At 38.8% G+C, this 15,257-nt stretch overlaps 4 protein-coding genes across 4 annotated transcripts; 2 read left to right on the top strand and 2 right to left on the bottom strand.

Annotated features, from left to right (window-relative positions):
- Positions 1-14: 14 nt before the first annotated feature.
- On the bottom strand, positions 15-5,080 carry plekhb2 (pleckstrin homology domain containing, family B (evectins) member 2). Its single transcript, XM_080506609.1, has 8 exons — positions 4,950-5,080; positions 3,820-3,869; positions 3,574-3,726; positions 3,344-3,446; positions 3,168-3,207; positions 2,606-2,689; positions 1,654-1,768; positions 15-1,516 (listed from the first exon to the last, which is right to left on the bottom strand). The coding sequence occupies exons 2-8, from the start codon at positions 3,854-3,856 to the stop codon at positions 1,380-1,382; spliced, it is 669 nt and encodes a 222-aa protein (XP_080362735.1). The 5' UTR covers positions 3,857-3,869; positions 4,950-5,080; the 3' UTR covers positions 15-1,379.
- Positions 5,081-7,326: 2,246 nt separating this feature from the next.
- ing5a (inhibitor of growth family, member 5a) lies at positions 7,327-11,181 on the top strand. Its single transcript, XM_080506966.1, has 8 exons — positions 7,327-7,670; positions 8,426-8,497; positions 8,940-9,106; positions 9,280-9,391; positions 9,484-9,583; positions 9,690-9,825; positions 9,922-9,983; positions 10,071-11,181. Exons 1-8 carry the CDS (start codon positions 7,634-7,636, stop codon positions 10,108-10,110), a joined length of 726 nt encoding a protein of 241 aa, XP_080363092.1. The 5' UTR covers positions 7,327-7,633; the 3' UTR covers positions 10,111-11,181.
- Positions 11,182-11,555: 374 nt separating this feature from the next.
- Positions 11,556-13,276, bottom strand: cep19 (centrosomal protein 19). Its single transcript, XM_080506639.1, has 2 exons — positions 13,060-13,276; positions 11,556-12,058 (listed from the first exon to the last, which is right to left on the bottom strand). The coding sequence occupies exons 1-2, from the start codon at positions 13,187-13,189 to the stop codon at positions 11,712-11,714; spliced, it is 477 nt and encodes a 158-aa protein (XP_080362765.1). The 5' UTR covers positions 13,190-13,276; the 3' UTR covers positions 11,556-11,711.
- Positions 13,277-13,581: 305 nt separating this feature from the next.
- Positions 13,582-15,190, top strand: pigx (phosphatidylinositol glycan anchor biosynthesis, class X; the record flags this gene model as incomplete). Its single annotated transcript, XM_080506553.1, has 6 exons — positions 13,582-13,705; positions 13,810-13,897; positions 13,978-14,113; positions 14,234-14,447; positions 14,855-14,955; positions 15,053-15,190. Exons 1-6 carry the CDS (start codon positions 13,642-13,644, stop codon positions 15,188-15,190), a joined length of 741 nt encoding a protein of 246 aa, XP_080362679.1. The 5' UTR covers positions 13,582-13,641.
- Positions 15,191-15,257: the final 67 nt, after the last annotated feature.

The following is a 15,257-nucleotide window of genomic DNA, read 5'->3' as shown; positions in this document are numbered from 1 at the left end:
CAACAAAACATTAGTTTTTAACTTGTGAATATATTTATTTGTTAAAATACATCTCTTAGTTAATTAAACACACCTTCACTTTTTATGCAGGGTTAAATATAATTTAGTAAGTACATCTTATAAGAGAAATATAGCAGAATTTATGTGATTTCACATCTACAACGAAACTTACAACCTTTAGAGAAATGACATCTGTGTAACGCTTCACTTCATTCATGACCTTGGCTGTGGCAGCAGCGTTTTTGGTCAGACTGCAAATACTCCAAATTGATCATATTCACTTGTTAGTCACGTTTCAATATCACCGTTGTCTTTGGGCTCATCACAGCGACTAAAAGAAGAAGCATCGTAATCTTCAAATTTAAAATGACATGATAAAAGCCAACAAAGTAAAAACTCATTTCAATTCGGTATTTGTGATTTACTTTCCGAAGCCACTTCAAGCCACAGCAGAGGAATGAAAGATCTGTCATCGAGGAGCATAGCTCAACAAACCAAAGACACTTTTCTGACAGCCGAAGCATCGTTAGTGCCCAACCTGAGAGAAACGTTAACACTGTATTATTTGGGAGAAAGACGCCAAGTGTCTCTACCATGATTCTAATGGATACTTAGCAAGTAGAGAAAAAAAATGTAATAAGAATTTCAATAATCCTTAAAGCCTTTAATGTACCTGCAAGTGTTTGCGCATTCAGCACCGAACCAACAGAAGGAAAAGAAAACATCAAGTAGGAATCAACAGCTGTCAATGAAGCTAAGACAATCAATGAAATGTGCATGAAAACCGTGAGTCAAGAGGAGAGCTGTCCCTTTATACGATGCAAATGTTTCTCAACTTATTTCTGGTCAAAACAATGAATCAACCCAGATTTGATTAAAACTATAACACTGCATAATCACAAACACAACAGATAATATTATAAAAGGAAAACAAAATGCAGAAGAAAAACTTCAAAACAAAAGATGCTAATGTAAAAAAAAAAAAGAAAAACTGTTGATTTTAAATATTGCAAACACAAAGAATAACCGTATTTCATGAATCAAACACAAACTTCACCTGAAGTGTGAATATAGTAGCTTCTTTCCTGCCACTTTAACTCTTTAAACTGAGTAGTACTTTTTTTTTTTTTTTTTTGGTTAAGAATATTCACCTTCAGCCAACACGAGGGTTTGAAAACTGGGAACATGGAATATATGAGAAAGTGCTAACAGTATTTACTAAGATATATATATATATATATATATATATAGTAAGTAATTCCCTGTGCTTCACAATTACGCTTTAAAGATGTAGCCCAGCATGTGATTGCACAGAGAAGAAGCCATTTGCTGTGATTACGGGAGAAATGTGTGCCGATAAATCTGCGTTAGTCACGCCTCTAGAAGACAGAGAAGAGCGAGCCCAGCGCCAAACCAGTCGCCGCTCCAGCGAGCATTCCCAAAGCCACATCCCCTCCGTCGTCACGCCGACGCTCCTGTATTATAACGTGGTTCACTCCAGGTTCAGCATATCCACCTAGACACGGGTGAGTCGTTACACTTTTTTTTTTAAAACACAACCTCCACTGAAACTCAAGATTTAAATGTCCTTATTACATGATATTCGCCAGCATTTAAATACTTTCAATACTGGTAGCATTGCTGTTTACTTACCTTGGTACTGATATGGGTAAGCAACAGCGTAGGGCTGCCCATCAGCAGAGTATACAATCTGTGTGGCATGTGGTGGAGACGCGCCGTAGTTTTCGTAAGGGCTCGGCGCATAAGCCTGGTGGAAAATAAACAAAGAAACATTTTTTTTAAAGTACATTAAGCGTGGCGTCTTAATGCGATCGACTGATGGACCGTTACTTTGGTCACAAAGGTTGAATGAGCAACCGAAGCTTGAACAGTAGATAGCAGTGAACATGAGTAATCCTTCGTTTTGGTTTATTTTCTCCACTTCAGGGAATTTCATAAGTAAACCGTAGAAGCACGGCAGCTAAATGTGGCGTGCAGTGTGAAGCCATCACGAGGTGCAATCTTTCTGAAGACTTTCACGTCAACAGACATCTCGAGCGACTGTCGCTTCCAAGAGGAGCCTTGAAGGTGTTGCATAATTAACATGGATCCTGTGCCAGAGATAGAATAAACACAGTATTTTGTAAGTACAGATTTGTGCAAGTTCGGGGTAACGGAACACTCCTTATCCATTATTTAATAACACCGGGAAAGTGCCTGATCATGAACAAGAACAGGGAGTCTTGAAAGCGACAGTTTAGTTTCTTCAGATCTTAACATAAATAACTCTGTGTGTGTGTTTACAAGAAGAAACCGACCAGACTGTGTCCACAAATGATCCTTTACTTTTCAAACAGCAATTATGCAAGTTCTTTCTAAAACTCTGCGGTGGGAAGAAGTGTTGATTTTCAAAGCACAAGGTGATCACATACACTGACGGCTCTCCTAATTATTCACTTTTCAACTGCAATGAAGTGGTGAAATATAAAACTACCAACATGTACATTTTTTTAAATGACTATCCTTGTCCTTCCAAACCCCAAAACTGGCCTCAAACCTTAACACGTGTGTGCATGCACAGAGATGTGATATTTATTCATCTTACCATCGGAGGAGCGTATTCTGAGTAAGGCGGCGGAGCGGACGCCATCACTTCCTGTGCAAAGCCGACCTGAGGAGCAGCAACCACCTGAACACATCCGACATAACACAAATCATCACTTCATAATTGATTAACACAAAGAATTGTGTAGGACTTTTACCAAAACTAACTACAAAGAATGTTCTCTATATTTTTGATTTATTACAGTGAACTGAAATACAATCAATCCTTTTTGTTTTACTCTATTAATAAGCTATGAAAATCTACAAATATTGTCTCAAAATGTTAAATTATTTCTGAAGAAATGTTTTATTTTCACATATTTTTAAACCAGACGGCTTTAATTATCACACTTAAAATAAAATGTTTGAAAGGTTTTGGTTTGATTTGCACTGCTATATGTAACTACTGCAACAGATACTCCTTCAGTTTTATAAGAAATAAAATGTCATAGTGACTTCAAGTCAAGATGGGTGATGATACAGACTTGAGTTCCAGGAACTTTCCATCTTTAATTTGATCTGAAACTCTCAGTACTTGTTAGTGAATATCAACAGAATCTCACCGTATTGATTCTGGCATCCTGAAGCGCCATAGTCCAAGCCCTGCAGTAAAATAAAACATCATGATAAAATCTTTCATTTAACCCAAATCTTCAATCGGGCCCAAAAAATAACAATAGAAATAAAAACTCATAACAGGTGAAGCTTCTGGTCGTCAATAGTGTCGGTGTTTTCTTACAAAGCGTCGTCTGCACTGTCTGCACACAGGCTGATGACCCGTCCATCTCTGCACACTATCTGGAGCAAGGCGTCCCGCGTTCTCCCTTCCGGTGGATTCAGCTCTGACGACACCAGTGCGCAAGAGAAAACACAAGGTTTGTTGTTGTTTTTTTGATTTAAAAAAAAAAAGAAACAGGATAGTGGCATAAGTAAGACTTTTACTGCAGGAAAATAAATCAGCGGGAGTACCGTGACACGCGGCGGAACTGCGGATGTTGATGCAGTTGACTCTCATGTGGATGTCGTCCTCCATGTCACGTCGTTGTTGATCATTGTAGAAGACGAGTCGTCCGTCGGCCCACAGGTCGAACCAGTTCTTTTTCCACCGACGCAGTATGGTACCTGACAGGGAAACGCGACAGCATCGTGAGCATCTTGCGCGTGAGGCCGAGCCCAGTGGCTGATGAGGTACAGCGGACGTGCATTGCTTCTCACTTTGTCGATGGAGCCAGCCACTCTTGACCATCGCCATCTCCGAGTAACACCTACAACCAAGACAAGCATTACAGTGTCCATCATTATTAGAGGCGCACTAAGATCTCAAAAGGTTGTGATAAAATAGAAAAGGCTATTGATCATTCAATTCAATTTTTTCCTGTTTCATCTATTTTAAATCGCTTATACATTTTCTTGTATTTATTTGTACTTATTTAGCTAATAATAAAATATTACGACAACTTGTGACTACCACCTGCATCTGAAAGGATATCCATCATAATACTTACGTTGTTTTGTTGTTGTTAAAACAAATTGCATAGCAGTTCTGATTGTTTCGCCGTACCAAACACAAATGTCTAAAATATACAACTTAGAATTCAGAGATTTGCATGTGACAATGCGATTTATCGCGATTACAAACTGCAATACTTGTTGACCACTGAAATATTGATATTTGGATGGTATTTCGGGCCACATGTCAAACCTGTGCCTAACAAATTCTGTCAAATTGTAATTGACAATTACAAACAAAAAACAAAACCTCGTGACCTTTTCTTTTCATAAACATGTAAGCTGGTGACTAGGCGTGGTTTACACTAAACACCTCGTGACTGTTCAGAGATATTTACTAATTAAACAAGCTGAGCAAACTCTGCTTATAAAATGAAGCTTTTCCCCACGACATTTGATCTCGCAGTTTCATATCGGCAATATTGACACCATATGTCAGCGTGACGTGAAGTGACATGAAGAGAAACATAAAGCTGGATCTTCGTCCGGCTGAAATGAGCATTAAGGGCCAGAGTTTGGACACCAGCTCGTGAAGCACAGTGTTCGTGGTAATGACAGGCCAGCAGAGAGCAGATCATCCTGTAAACACAGCCTGTAATGTGACACAGTGTCGAGTAAAGTGGCGGTGTTGGGCTTAATAACACCGTCATTACAAGAGGTTCTCCCGTTATTTGCCGCTCGTTTGGTCGTTAGGAGAATCTCCATTGTTCGAAGTTAGCTGGTGTTGTTTGTTATTGTGTAGTCAGCTGTTGGACACGCCGCTAACTCTTGGATGCACTGCTCATATTTTTAAATTATTAACCGAGCGGACAGTGTGTGTTGATCCGTCTACTTACGTGGTATCTTTTTGCGACTGGGTGAAAATATAAAATGTTTCTGGAAGATGCGACAAACGCGGAAGTGAGATAAACAAAAAGAGAGGATGCTCTCCTTGGAGCAGAAAACGACTGACCGACCAGTAGCTATGGCCCGCAGACAGCCGTTATCGCTTGGTCGGTGGAGCTGATAGCTCCGCCCCCCTCGAGCGTCTTCACACGTTCAGACGCCTCAGTGGCCGCCATATTGGATGGGTATCAGAGGAGTTCCACTGAGGAAGGATATTTGTGTTTAATGCAGTCTTGGGTTGTAATAATCTTTTCCACACATCCCACAGGATCAGATATGTTACATTCTACAACATTCACAAGATTTTACAGTATTTCTGGTTGACTAGGAAGACTACAGATGCAGCCAAAACATGTCAGCAAGGTAAAAAATATCCTGCTTAACTTTGTCATTGAAAAAGAAATTCTAAGATATTCTAAACAATACTCAATGTGTGTCTAAGATCCAATATATTTTAATATTGTATGGGAACGTAAGAAAGTATGCTTTGATTGACTGGAGATCAATTTCAATTCAATAACAAAAATATGTCTTTGTATGACCAAAAGCATAATTTTAGAGATGTCTTCTCATCAGTTCAGATAATTTATCCTTAAAAATCAATGACACTACAGGAACTTAAAAATGTGTGCACTGACAACAATTGGGGGGAAAAACTCATGCGTCGAAGATCTTGAATATGACAATAATGGTGGCTCCCTTGGCAAACAACAAAAATGTATTTTATAAAATATGTGTTTCATCACAACATAACTTATGTCAATCAGCCTCTCGTGGAATGCAAACATAGCCTGAAGATAGATTACATTCGATTACATTTAGCAAGTTCAGCAATCAAAATAACAATCATTTTCCAAACCTGACAGTTTACAAATCAGTAAACCATTAACGCAGGTTTTCTATTTTATGTCAATGCATTTCTCAATGCAAATTTTATCGACACATATTCTTCAGGTCATAGATTTCATGAATGTGGTGGGAGTTATTGGGTCTTATGTAAGAAAGATGGTCACCTTTGGTCAGGGAGCACATTAGAGAAACGCGGAATCTGTGAACAATCATTTAAAGTTTGTGGTAGCGTAAGGCAAGAAGTTGTAGAGGAGACCCATCCAAGATGGCGGCCCCCGCAGATACGAGGCTCAAATGCACAATGTGGAGGAGTCTACTTTTACATGTCTACAGAACTGGGGGCGGGGCATTTAGTGACGTCACGTGCCTGCTGACAGCGGATAATACCCGCAAAACCATTGATATAAAACACTGTTTATTACTGTGTTTATATCTATGCGTAAAACGGAGTGAGTGGCCTTCTGTGCACACATGGTGTAAGTGTGGATGTGCTGTGCAGTTTAACCCTTTATTACGGTCTCTTTATTTGGAACACTTGGAAATTCAGTGTTCAAAAAATTCTAGGCAATTTAAGGTCAAAAATTAACCTCACATGTATGATTTTGGACTGTGGGAAGAAACCAGAGTACCCAGAGGAAACCCACGCATGCTACATATTATAGGGATAAAAAGGCAATGTATATCCATTTGTGAACAATAACATATTGTAACCCATTTAAGGGTTACAATACATGAGGTGGAAGCAAAATAGTTTAAAACCATATTGCATTGTTATTAGTTGCTGAAAACTGTTTATATCTGAACATAATGAGAATTACTAGTGTATTGTTTGTGGAGCTACAGAGAAACACTGTTTTTCTTCTGTTCTCAGATTTCATTGTGTTCAATTCAGTGCTCTGTCATTGAGAAGAAAATAGATTGAAACCTGTTTTGAAATTCTCTGCGTCTTCAAGTATCAAAATCCACACTACTTCACACAGGAAGGAAGGAGCCGTTTTATCTATTTTCTTAGAAGTTTTGCTTGTGTGTTTGTTTAATTTTTAAGGTATTTTCCCTTTTCGAAATCTTAGTCATTTGACACCCCCCCCCCCCCCATTCTAGTTATTCTTCCTTTTTGAAAGCATTTCTTATCCAAGAGATAAAAGTAATTTTGAAAATGACTCTGGTTTGTAACTAAAAAACTTGTAAATATAAGATTTTTTTTTTTTTTTTTTAAGTATAATTAAATGAAGGCTTCAAAGACCCACTACAAAAGAGCCACGGGCGCATTCCTGAAGCTACTACAATAAGATTTTATGGTCAAGTAAACAGGCTCATTTCCCCTTTGGGCGCCCCCTCCCCAGAGAACTCCTGGCACCTCCTGCGCTCAGCTCGTACACATTATTTATACCCGCCCCTGCTTCACAGTAGTACAGTGACTGAATGACTCCAAGTTCCATTTGATTTTAGTGGAACTTCCGCGCAGTCTGGGGTCGACGCCGCGCGCGCATGCGGCTAAACAAGCTCACGCTCGGAAAAAAAAAAAAAAAAAAAGAAGAGAAAAAGTTGCACCCCGGACGGACTCGACTCGAGTGTTTGGAGGGAAGAGCACACGTCTCCAGGTTGTTTTCAGTGAACGTGTTTTCGCCGGTTCCCGGGAAGGTCAGCGACTGACTGCAGGCGGAAGCGAGTATCTCCTCCACTGACCGACGGGAGACCCGGGGTCACAAAACGAGCCCATCGTCTCCTCGGCAGTAGGTGGGAGACCCGAGTGAGAATCACGCAGCGGCTAAACTGCTTAGCTGACATGGCGACCGCAATATACCTGGAGCATTACCTCGACAGTGAGTATCGGCCTCTTAAATGTGTTTTTAAACGCGTTAAAGCCGGTGAATTAAAAAAAAAAATTTGCGAGACTTCTGGAGTCGGGGAGTGCAGGCAACAGTTCGCGTTAGTTAGCATTAGCGAGCGGTGTCAGGTCATTAGCATGCGAGCTAACAAACTGGCCTCAATTCAACACTCTTCCCGCGATAAAGTTTGATATAACCTGAAATGTGTTGTTGGATTCCCTAGGAGGGGAATGTGATTACTTGTTTCTGGTGTCACACTGGTGCGCGGATGTAGCTTGCTAATAGCGTCTCCGTGCTTCGTAGATTTACATGTCGCGCGAACATTATATGTTCATGCAGGCTTTTATTTTTGAATATGATGTTCACAATATTGAGTTGAAAGGTGTTTGTCTCGTTGGATCGTGTGTTTGCTTCAGGGTAGCATATGTTGGAGCAACCTGTTGCCGCGTTTCTGGGACCCTCCAGGGCGGGGTGTCGAAAGTGCGTCACGTCTGGTTAATATAATATGACATGGTCATGTTTTTGTAGGTGGGGGCCGAAACCAGCCCCCCCCCCATTGAGTCTCAGTTTGACAAATATAATTCACCACGAAGTGTATTCAACTAGTACTGTTGTGGTTAAAGCACAGGGATATGTTTGCTATTAAAGAGCATGCTTCACAGGTCGTTGTTTATGTTGTCGTATGTTGCACTGTAATCATCGTAGTTTGTTAAAATTGAATTAATAATGCAGTTTAATGTCTTCTCCAGGTATAGAAAATCTACCATGTGAGCTGCAAAGGAACTTCACATTGATGCGGGATCTGGATAACAGGACTGAAGGTGATCATTTCTTTTTAAAATGTTTTCTCGGTGAGAGGTGAACAATGTAGATCAGGATTTGCAAAAAAATTACAACATTGTTATTTTATTGATTGCAATTATGTGTCATACATAATTTGATGAGATTTTGTAGTTTAATTGTTAAACTTTTTTTTTTTTTTACATTGGCTGAGGTTGAAATATTATCAAAATTACTTTCATCTCATGAAATTTGAGGATGCATTTTGCTCATGCTTGATCTAGATAATGTCTGTTTATAACTATTATAAGCCTCAAATGGAGGAGTGGTGTGAAGGAATATGTGTATTAAATATACAATAAGAAGAACTTTTTCAGTATGTTTACATGGCCCTTCCTTCTGGGATTTTCATTTTATTTTCCTTTGGCAGTTTTGTTGTTAACAGTGCGTTCCTATCTCTGCTCTATTTGTATTTATGCACAGAAAAGAAAGGCGAGATCAACAAACTTGCTGAAGAGTACATAGTGAACGTGAAAAACCTTGCTTCGGAGCAGAGAGTGGAGCACCTGCAGAAGATTCAAAATGCCTACAGCAAGTGTAAAGAGTTCAGTGACGACAAAGTCCAGCTTGCAATGCAGACCTATGAAATGGTCAGTCAGAGATTACCGACAAGCCTTTTTTCACTTGCCCTTTTTATTGCTATGTGCGCCTATAGTGTTGTTGTGCACATGAGGAATGCAAACATAATAAGTTGAACTCTGAAGTGCTGAACTTGGTCATTTTTCCCAGTATGATAGTAATGTGCATAACACTTTTGCTGTAGGTGGACAAACATATCCGCAGGCTGGATGCAGATCTGGCACGATTTGAGAATGAGCTGAAGGAGAAACTGGAAGGGAGTGGCTATGAGAGTGCAGAAGGAAGAGGATTGAAAAGTAAGTTGGCTTGGGGGGGGGGGGGGGGGGCTCTGTTGTAAAACATTCCAAGGTAGATCTGAAGTGATGTTAACATGAACCTTGTTCCTCAGAGGGCGAAGTGCGGGGCCTGAAAGAGAAGCGTGGGTCCCGGGGGAGAGGGAGGAAATGTTCTGATGAAGACACACACAAAAAGAAAAAGACAAAAAATAGGTAACTTTGTGGTTCTCGGAAGTTGGGGTTTAACAGAAGTCAATATGTTTGTGATTATTGGAGTCAACTCGTAACATGTATCTTCATGGTTCCCTTTATCTTTTAGCCCAGACTTGAGTGACGCTCTCCTGCCTATGCAACCATCAGATGTTCTGGACATGCCGGTCGATCCCAATGAACCTACTTACTGTCTGTGTCATCAGGTGTCTTATGGCGAGATGATCGGATGTGATAACCCAGATGTGGGTTTGCATTGGGGTTTTTTTAGAGCACATTTACAGTTTTAATTTTTAACTGCAAATCTCGTAACTCCGACCTTCTTTTCTGTCATCCTTTAGTGTCCCATTGAATGGTTCCACTTTGCTTGTGTCGATCTTACTGCAAAACCCAAAGGGAAATGGTGAGAATTTCTCAGACATCACGGGCAAATGACCAACATCCTCGGATCCCAGTGTTTAATTTTCCTTCTCTCTTTTGAACCTGGCAGGTTTTGTCCACGATGCACCCAAGACAAGAAGAAGAAATGAGCTTTGTAACTTTCAGAAATGTGGAATGTATGTATTTTTTATGTCTTTTAATAATGTAATATTTACATACATATTTCAGTTCTTTATAACTCTTCATAGAAATAGTGCTTACACAGCTTTCTGGACAATCCCAATTCAGATTTGGATTTGTAACACTTGTGACAAATCGTCCCCCTTCCTGTGTCTCTGTCCGGTAACTTTCAAATCATTAACTTTTGCTGTCATTTGTGTACTTTTGGTCTTGGTGGTAGAGTTTCACAACCTATTACCAATCAGATAGTCGTTTCTATATCCTTATTATGTATGTATCATCATTACAAGCTAAGAAGTCCCAGAATGTGGCTTTAGCATACTTGAAGAAGTTAGTTTTCTCAATGACTATTTTTTAAACAAATTGCCAGCCTGCTGAGAATGTGTGAATTCAACACCTAAATCCTTACCAAAATTGACACGGTGAATGGAATTATGTGTCAGATTATCTGTTACTACCTCTGTAGGGATTACATCAGCACTGATAAATGACTGCAATTAATACCCATGTAAAACAAACTGCTTTTGACCCAAAGTCTAAAGCTATGTCAATTTACTCTTTGAGTTTAAAAAAGAAACTGCGACAATTTTGAATGTATTGTGGTACTAATGGTCAGTGTCTTTTATCAGTTGAATGAGGTATTTATGCACTTTGGATAAAAGGTTTCCCCTGAAGAGGTTTGATACTGCAGGCTTGGTTTTATGATATAGTCTCTTGCATTGTAAAACTTTGCCATAGTATGTCACTTCAAACCATATATATATATATATATATATATTAGAATATGAGACATATTTTGTGGACACATTTTTTTCCCCAAAGATATATTTGTTGTATTGCTTACTTGCTGTTTTACGCTCAGATTATATTTAAAAGGAATTTTACATCCTGTTGATTATTGGACTGTGAATATCTCATTAGCTGTAAGCCACAAACAAAAGAACCAAAGTCTTTGTATTTTGTAAAAAAAAGGAAAAAAAATCTGTATTTTTTAACAAATAAAGAATCACTATTATTAAAAAATATATATATATATATAATCTCAAGCCTTTCACTGACACTTGAGTTGTTTTACCTGATTTAAAAATGTTATCTACTAATGGAGTTTGTTCATTCCCACACATCTAATTGTTACCCAGAATTCTATGCATACACCTTGAACTATACATTATCATCCTCCTGCTTATCTCATTGAGCATTCATTTTGCGTTGGATCATGAAAAATATTTTTTTTTCAAATTTGTCGCGTGAGGAGTTTGAAGTGGCAATAAGCATTTTAAGGAGGTCTTGTTTTTAACTTTGTTCACATTTTCTAATTTAAAAAACCTTAGATGTGAATATCGCAAATTGCTGCACATCAAGTGAGTTTAATTCACAGTTGTACTGAATCACAGATGTCAAGCATATCGAGAAAATTCTTACAGAAAGTGTAATAGTTTATTCAACGTCAAAAGACATTTTCTGGGCAAAAACAAAGTGTCGTGACTGTTTTTTTGATTGTCAAGAATTTTCTGGACCCTTAATGCAAGTTTTTTGGACTAAATACTGAACTAAAATCATATTGAGAGATTCAAAATCCATCATCAGATTCCTCATCCCAGCTGCACTTTTCATTTGGGTTTTTTGTGAAGTCAACTTCCACGTCATAAACAAAGTCGGGGTCATCTTTCTGCGTGCGGTTCTTCTCAAACAGTTCGTCCATTTGTCCCTTTTTGCGTGCCAGCTCCTCGTCGTCCAGCTTGTTCAGGTCCTGGTCGGGGTCCAGGTGAAAGGAAGCGAGGCTCTGCTTCAGACTGACACCCTTCAAATGATCCCGCAGGATGATGTGGAGTTTCTCCAGCTGGTTTTGGGACACACCTTCCAGATAATCCCTGTGCCGAGGGTTGTTCTTCAACCTTTCAGCAGCCACGCTGTAATCTGGATGGCATGAAAGAATAGCAAAAATTGGAAGTTTCTCTTTGTATACAAAAGTCCACACTACTCTTGAAAGACGACATCTACATAGCTGTAACAACAAGCAGAAAGTGCATACATTGTCTATCAATACTTTTCAGTAAACACGTGCTGTTTTTATTCATGTTATTTCTCATTTAGAGCTCTATTGATCCCAGAGGATAAGATCTTCACCAGATTATGAGTTCTTAGTTTATCAACTGACAGTCTGCAAGAATTCTCCATATTTCTGTTGACAAATAAATGCAGCCACTATGGTTTGTAGTGTATATATTTTGGGATTAAAAGGATGTTCGCATAATGCAGTGGTTCACAACATTTTCTTCTGGAAGCACCTCCATGTTTCCTTCAAGGCTGCTAACCCCTAATATGACCTCTGTAGCCTACAGCCAGGGGGTTACCATGGTGGATCACCTTTCAATAACTTCTGCCTCAGGTATCCTTACTCTCACATATTGCCGGTGCAATCATGTCTTTCACTTTACAATTACACTGTCCAACATGAGGTGTTCTGATAGAGCAATTCTCAGTACTTTCCTTGCTTATCACTTCCAGTGGCATTACAATGAAATAGAATGTTTTCATCAATGATCAAAACTGGAATCTTGAAAATAATTGGTGACTTTAGGGAATGTAACACCTCAACCTCTTATGATCACAGATATATTATTGGCAAACCACTAACATGCACTGAGAAGGGGTCTTTCCATTTTTGATAGAACTACTTGAAATGCATTGCTTTCATCATCACTCAGACATAACACACAAGTAAAAGTTACGTTTAGTTTAAGCTGACTACTTCTGAGTGACTTCAACTGTTACGTGTTTGCTTTTTAGCAGCCATGGCAACGGTAAATCCAAACCCCGTTTCTTCAATTCTCAAATATTGACGCATTCAAATTGCCTTTGCTAAACAATTAAAATATTGTACATGTATGAGTTGGAGCACAATGGGATTTACTTACCAGAATATTTGGAAAAACTCCTCACGGGTATTGTCCTCTTTCGGACCTTTTTGGTGTCTGATTGCTCGTAAATTAAAACGATGGCCGGAGGGCTGAACTGCACTCCACAACGCTTTGCCTTGAAACGCATCCTCTTATGTTTCAAACCTACGATACACTGACCAAAGTGTACACATAGTAAGACACATAACCGACAGGTTTATAAATGGCAATTATGTTAACATGTACAGCTTTAAAACTGTAGAAGCGTTTCCTGTGCGTTTTACGTCAAGCAGGTTAAATGCCATTCTGTCTTCGCGAAAGCCTTCCTAAAATAAATAATGTCATCGTCCTATTTTTTTTTCAAAATATTGAAACTAATTCCTTTTTTAAATAGGTTTTGAAATATATATTTCTTTGTTTTAAATTTTTGGTATAAGGTTTGTTAAATACGCATGTTTCTTCTGTTTTTATTCAGGCGCCATTGCAGGGTCCTGAGAGCTCCAAGAGGATCTTTCAAAAATCTATTTCCGTAAACAAAGCTGTGGCACAACGCATGAAACACGCTCTAAACACTCTTCACTTTTAACTTCACAGACTTTAATGTATCTCATACTGTTTTCTGTGTTTGCCTGTTTATCAACATGTCATGGCGTGGTCGAAAAAGGTTCGTAATATCGTCAGACTTCCCTTTTATCCTTGTTTCTTTCAGCATAATATAAACTTCAGGCATTGATCGTAACTAAAGAAAACTGGATTTTTTTTTTGCAGATGAGAATCAGGACCATTGTGATCTTCTGAAGCAGTGGCTTAAATCTTCATCAGTGTCAGTGGAGCTCAGAAAAAATGGTTTTCACAGGTACCATTCAGATATTAAAATTTGTCAAGCCTTCATATAGTAAGGCTTGTTTTGTAATGTGCTTATACTTTTGTTTTCAGGGAGGTGGTAACTACTGTTGATCTCAGACCTGGTGGGATGAGATTTGTTAAGGTTTTGCTGGTTCATAGATGGCCGAGAGGTGTCTATGTTGATCCATTTCAACTTGCATCCCTGAGTGGGCAGCATAATTGGCAGGTATGTTTGTGAACTATACACAGAATCATGTCTTTCATTGATTCTGAAGACCTGGTTCAAACATAGTGCAATGTGCAGCTACTGTTTGTATTAAGTAATGTCCGTGTTTATCTCTGAAAGACACTTCTAGATTCAGCCATTGATTTAGAGGTTCCTGCTCACAAGACTTCGGGATTTGTCATCTACGTGTATCCCTCCTATGATGCACTACCTCCAACACTACTCAAGGTTACAGTTCCAATTCATGGACGCTACCATGAGCCTTCTTTTGTTGGAGAAGCATTCACATCTGTTGACTTGGAAGCTCCAGACCTGCTGTTGCGAACAGACAATTGTAAGTAGGTTATGTTTACATTTGAACAATTGTGTGTCTGAAATTAATTGCTCTATATATTCAATGAGGAAAAAAATACAACATTAATACAGGAATCTAATTGTAGTGTGTTTTTGTTCTTGCCGTGTCAGTATTTTTTTAATCTAAAAAGGCAACACACAAACAGAAACGATAAGACAAATGTGCAGTTAAATTACAAGCATTGATAGTTGTTTATACACGAGTGAAAACATGACAATTTTTTATCTACATTTAATCATTTCAATGTTAGTTTACTCAGTAAATCTCTTTATATTGAATATTGTCTAGTTTATGAGTTCTGTCAAAGAGTGACATATTATCACTCATTGAGTTAATACATGCATTTTGTCTACATCTTGAACTGTAAATATCTATTTGCTCTCCAGGCACAGAAGTCAAAAGCATCATGCCTCATGCTGCTGTGGATGCCCCATGCACAGTCAACAATTTGAGTACTTGTCAGTGGTTTCAAATACAGTGTCAGAAGGTAGGGGTCAATATAATTTTATATAAGTTTACGTTTCTATAACCCTTCAATGTTGTTTCTTTCACTTTCACTGAAAAAAACATTTGATGTCTTTTAGGACCTGGGCCCAATTAGTCTTCCAATACCGGTTGGAGATGGGTCATTGGAGGCAACAATATGCGGGAGTACTCTTCTCGTGACAATAATCAGCTGCATGGCACTGTCCAAACACATGTGGAAACATCGAATCATATGAGCTCTCTGTGTTAAGTTACAGAACATATGTCACAATGACACTTCTTTGTTTACTTTTAACTCCAAAG

This window comes from Blennius ocellaris (assembly GCF_963422515.1).
Source record: "Blennius ocellaris genome assembly, chromosome: 12".
Taxonomy (NCBI): Eukaryota; Metazoa; Chordata; class Actinopteri; order Blenniiformes; family Blenniidae; genus Blennius; species Blennius ocellaris.
Note: the sequence above shows the minus strand (reverse complement) of the source record. Positions and strands in the feature narration are given on the sequence as shown.

Coding starts and splice junctions, on each gene's coding strand:
- plekhb2 (XM_080506609.1), bottom strand. CDS start 3,856: ATGGCGATGGTCAAGAGTGGCTGGCTCCATCGACAAA. Junction 3,727..3,819: donor TGGCTGGCTCCATCGACAAA/GTGAGAAGCAAT, acceptor TTTCCCTGTCAG/GTACCATACTGCGTCGGTGG. Junction 2,690..3,167: donor AGGATGCCAGAATCAATACG/GTGAGATTCTGT, acceptor GGATGTGTTCAG/GTGGTTGCTGCTCCTCAGGT.
- ing5a (XM_080506966.1), top strand. CDS start 7,634: ATGGCGACCGCAATATACCTGGAGCATTACCTCGACA. Junction 7,671..8,425: donor CCTGGAGCATTACCTCGACA/GTGAGTATCGGC, acceptor TGTCTTCTCCAG/GTATAGAAAATCTACCATGT. Junction 9,584..9,689: donor AAGAAAAAGACAAAAAATAG/GTAACTTTGTGG, acceptor TTTATCTTTTAG/CCCAGACTTGAGTGACGCTC.
- cep19 (XM_080506639.1), bottom strand. CDS start 13,189: ATGCGTTTCAAGGCAAAGCGTTGTGGAGTGCAGTTCAGCCCTCCGGCC. Junction 12,059..13,059: donor GAGTTTTTCCAAATATTCTG/GTAAGTAAATCC, acceptor CATGCCATCCAG/ATTACAGCGTGGCTGCTGAA.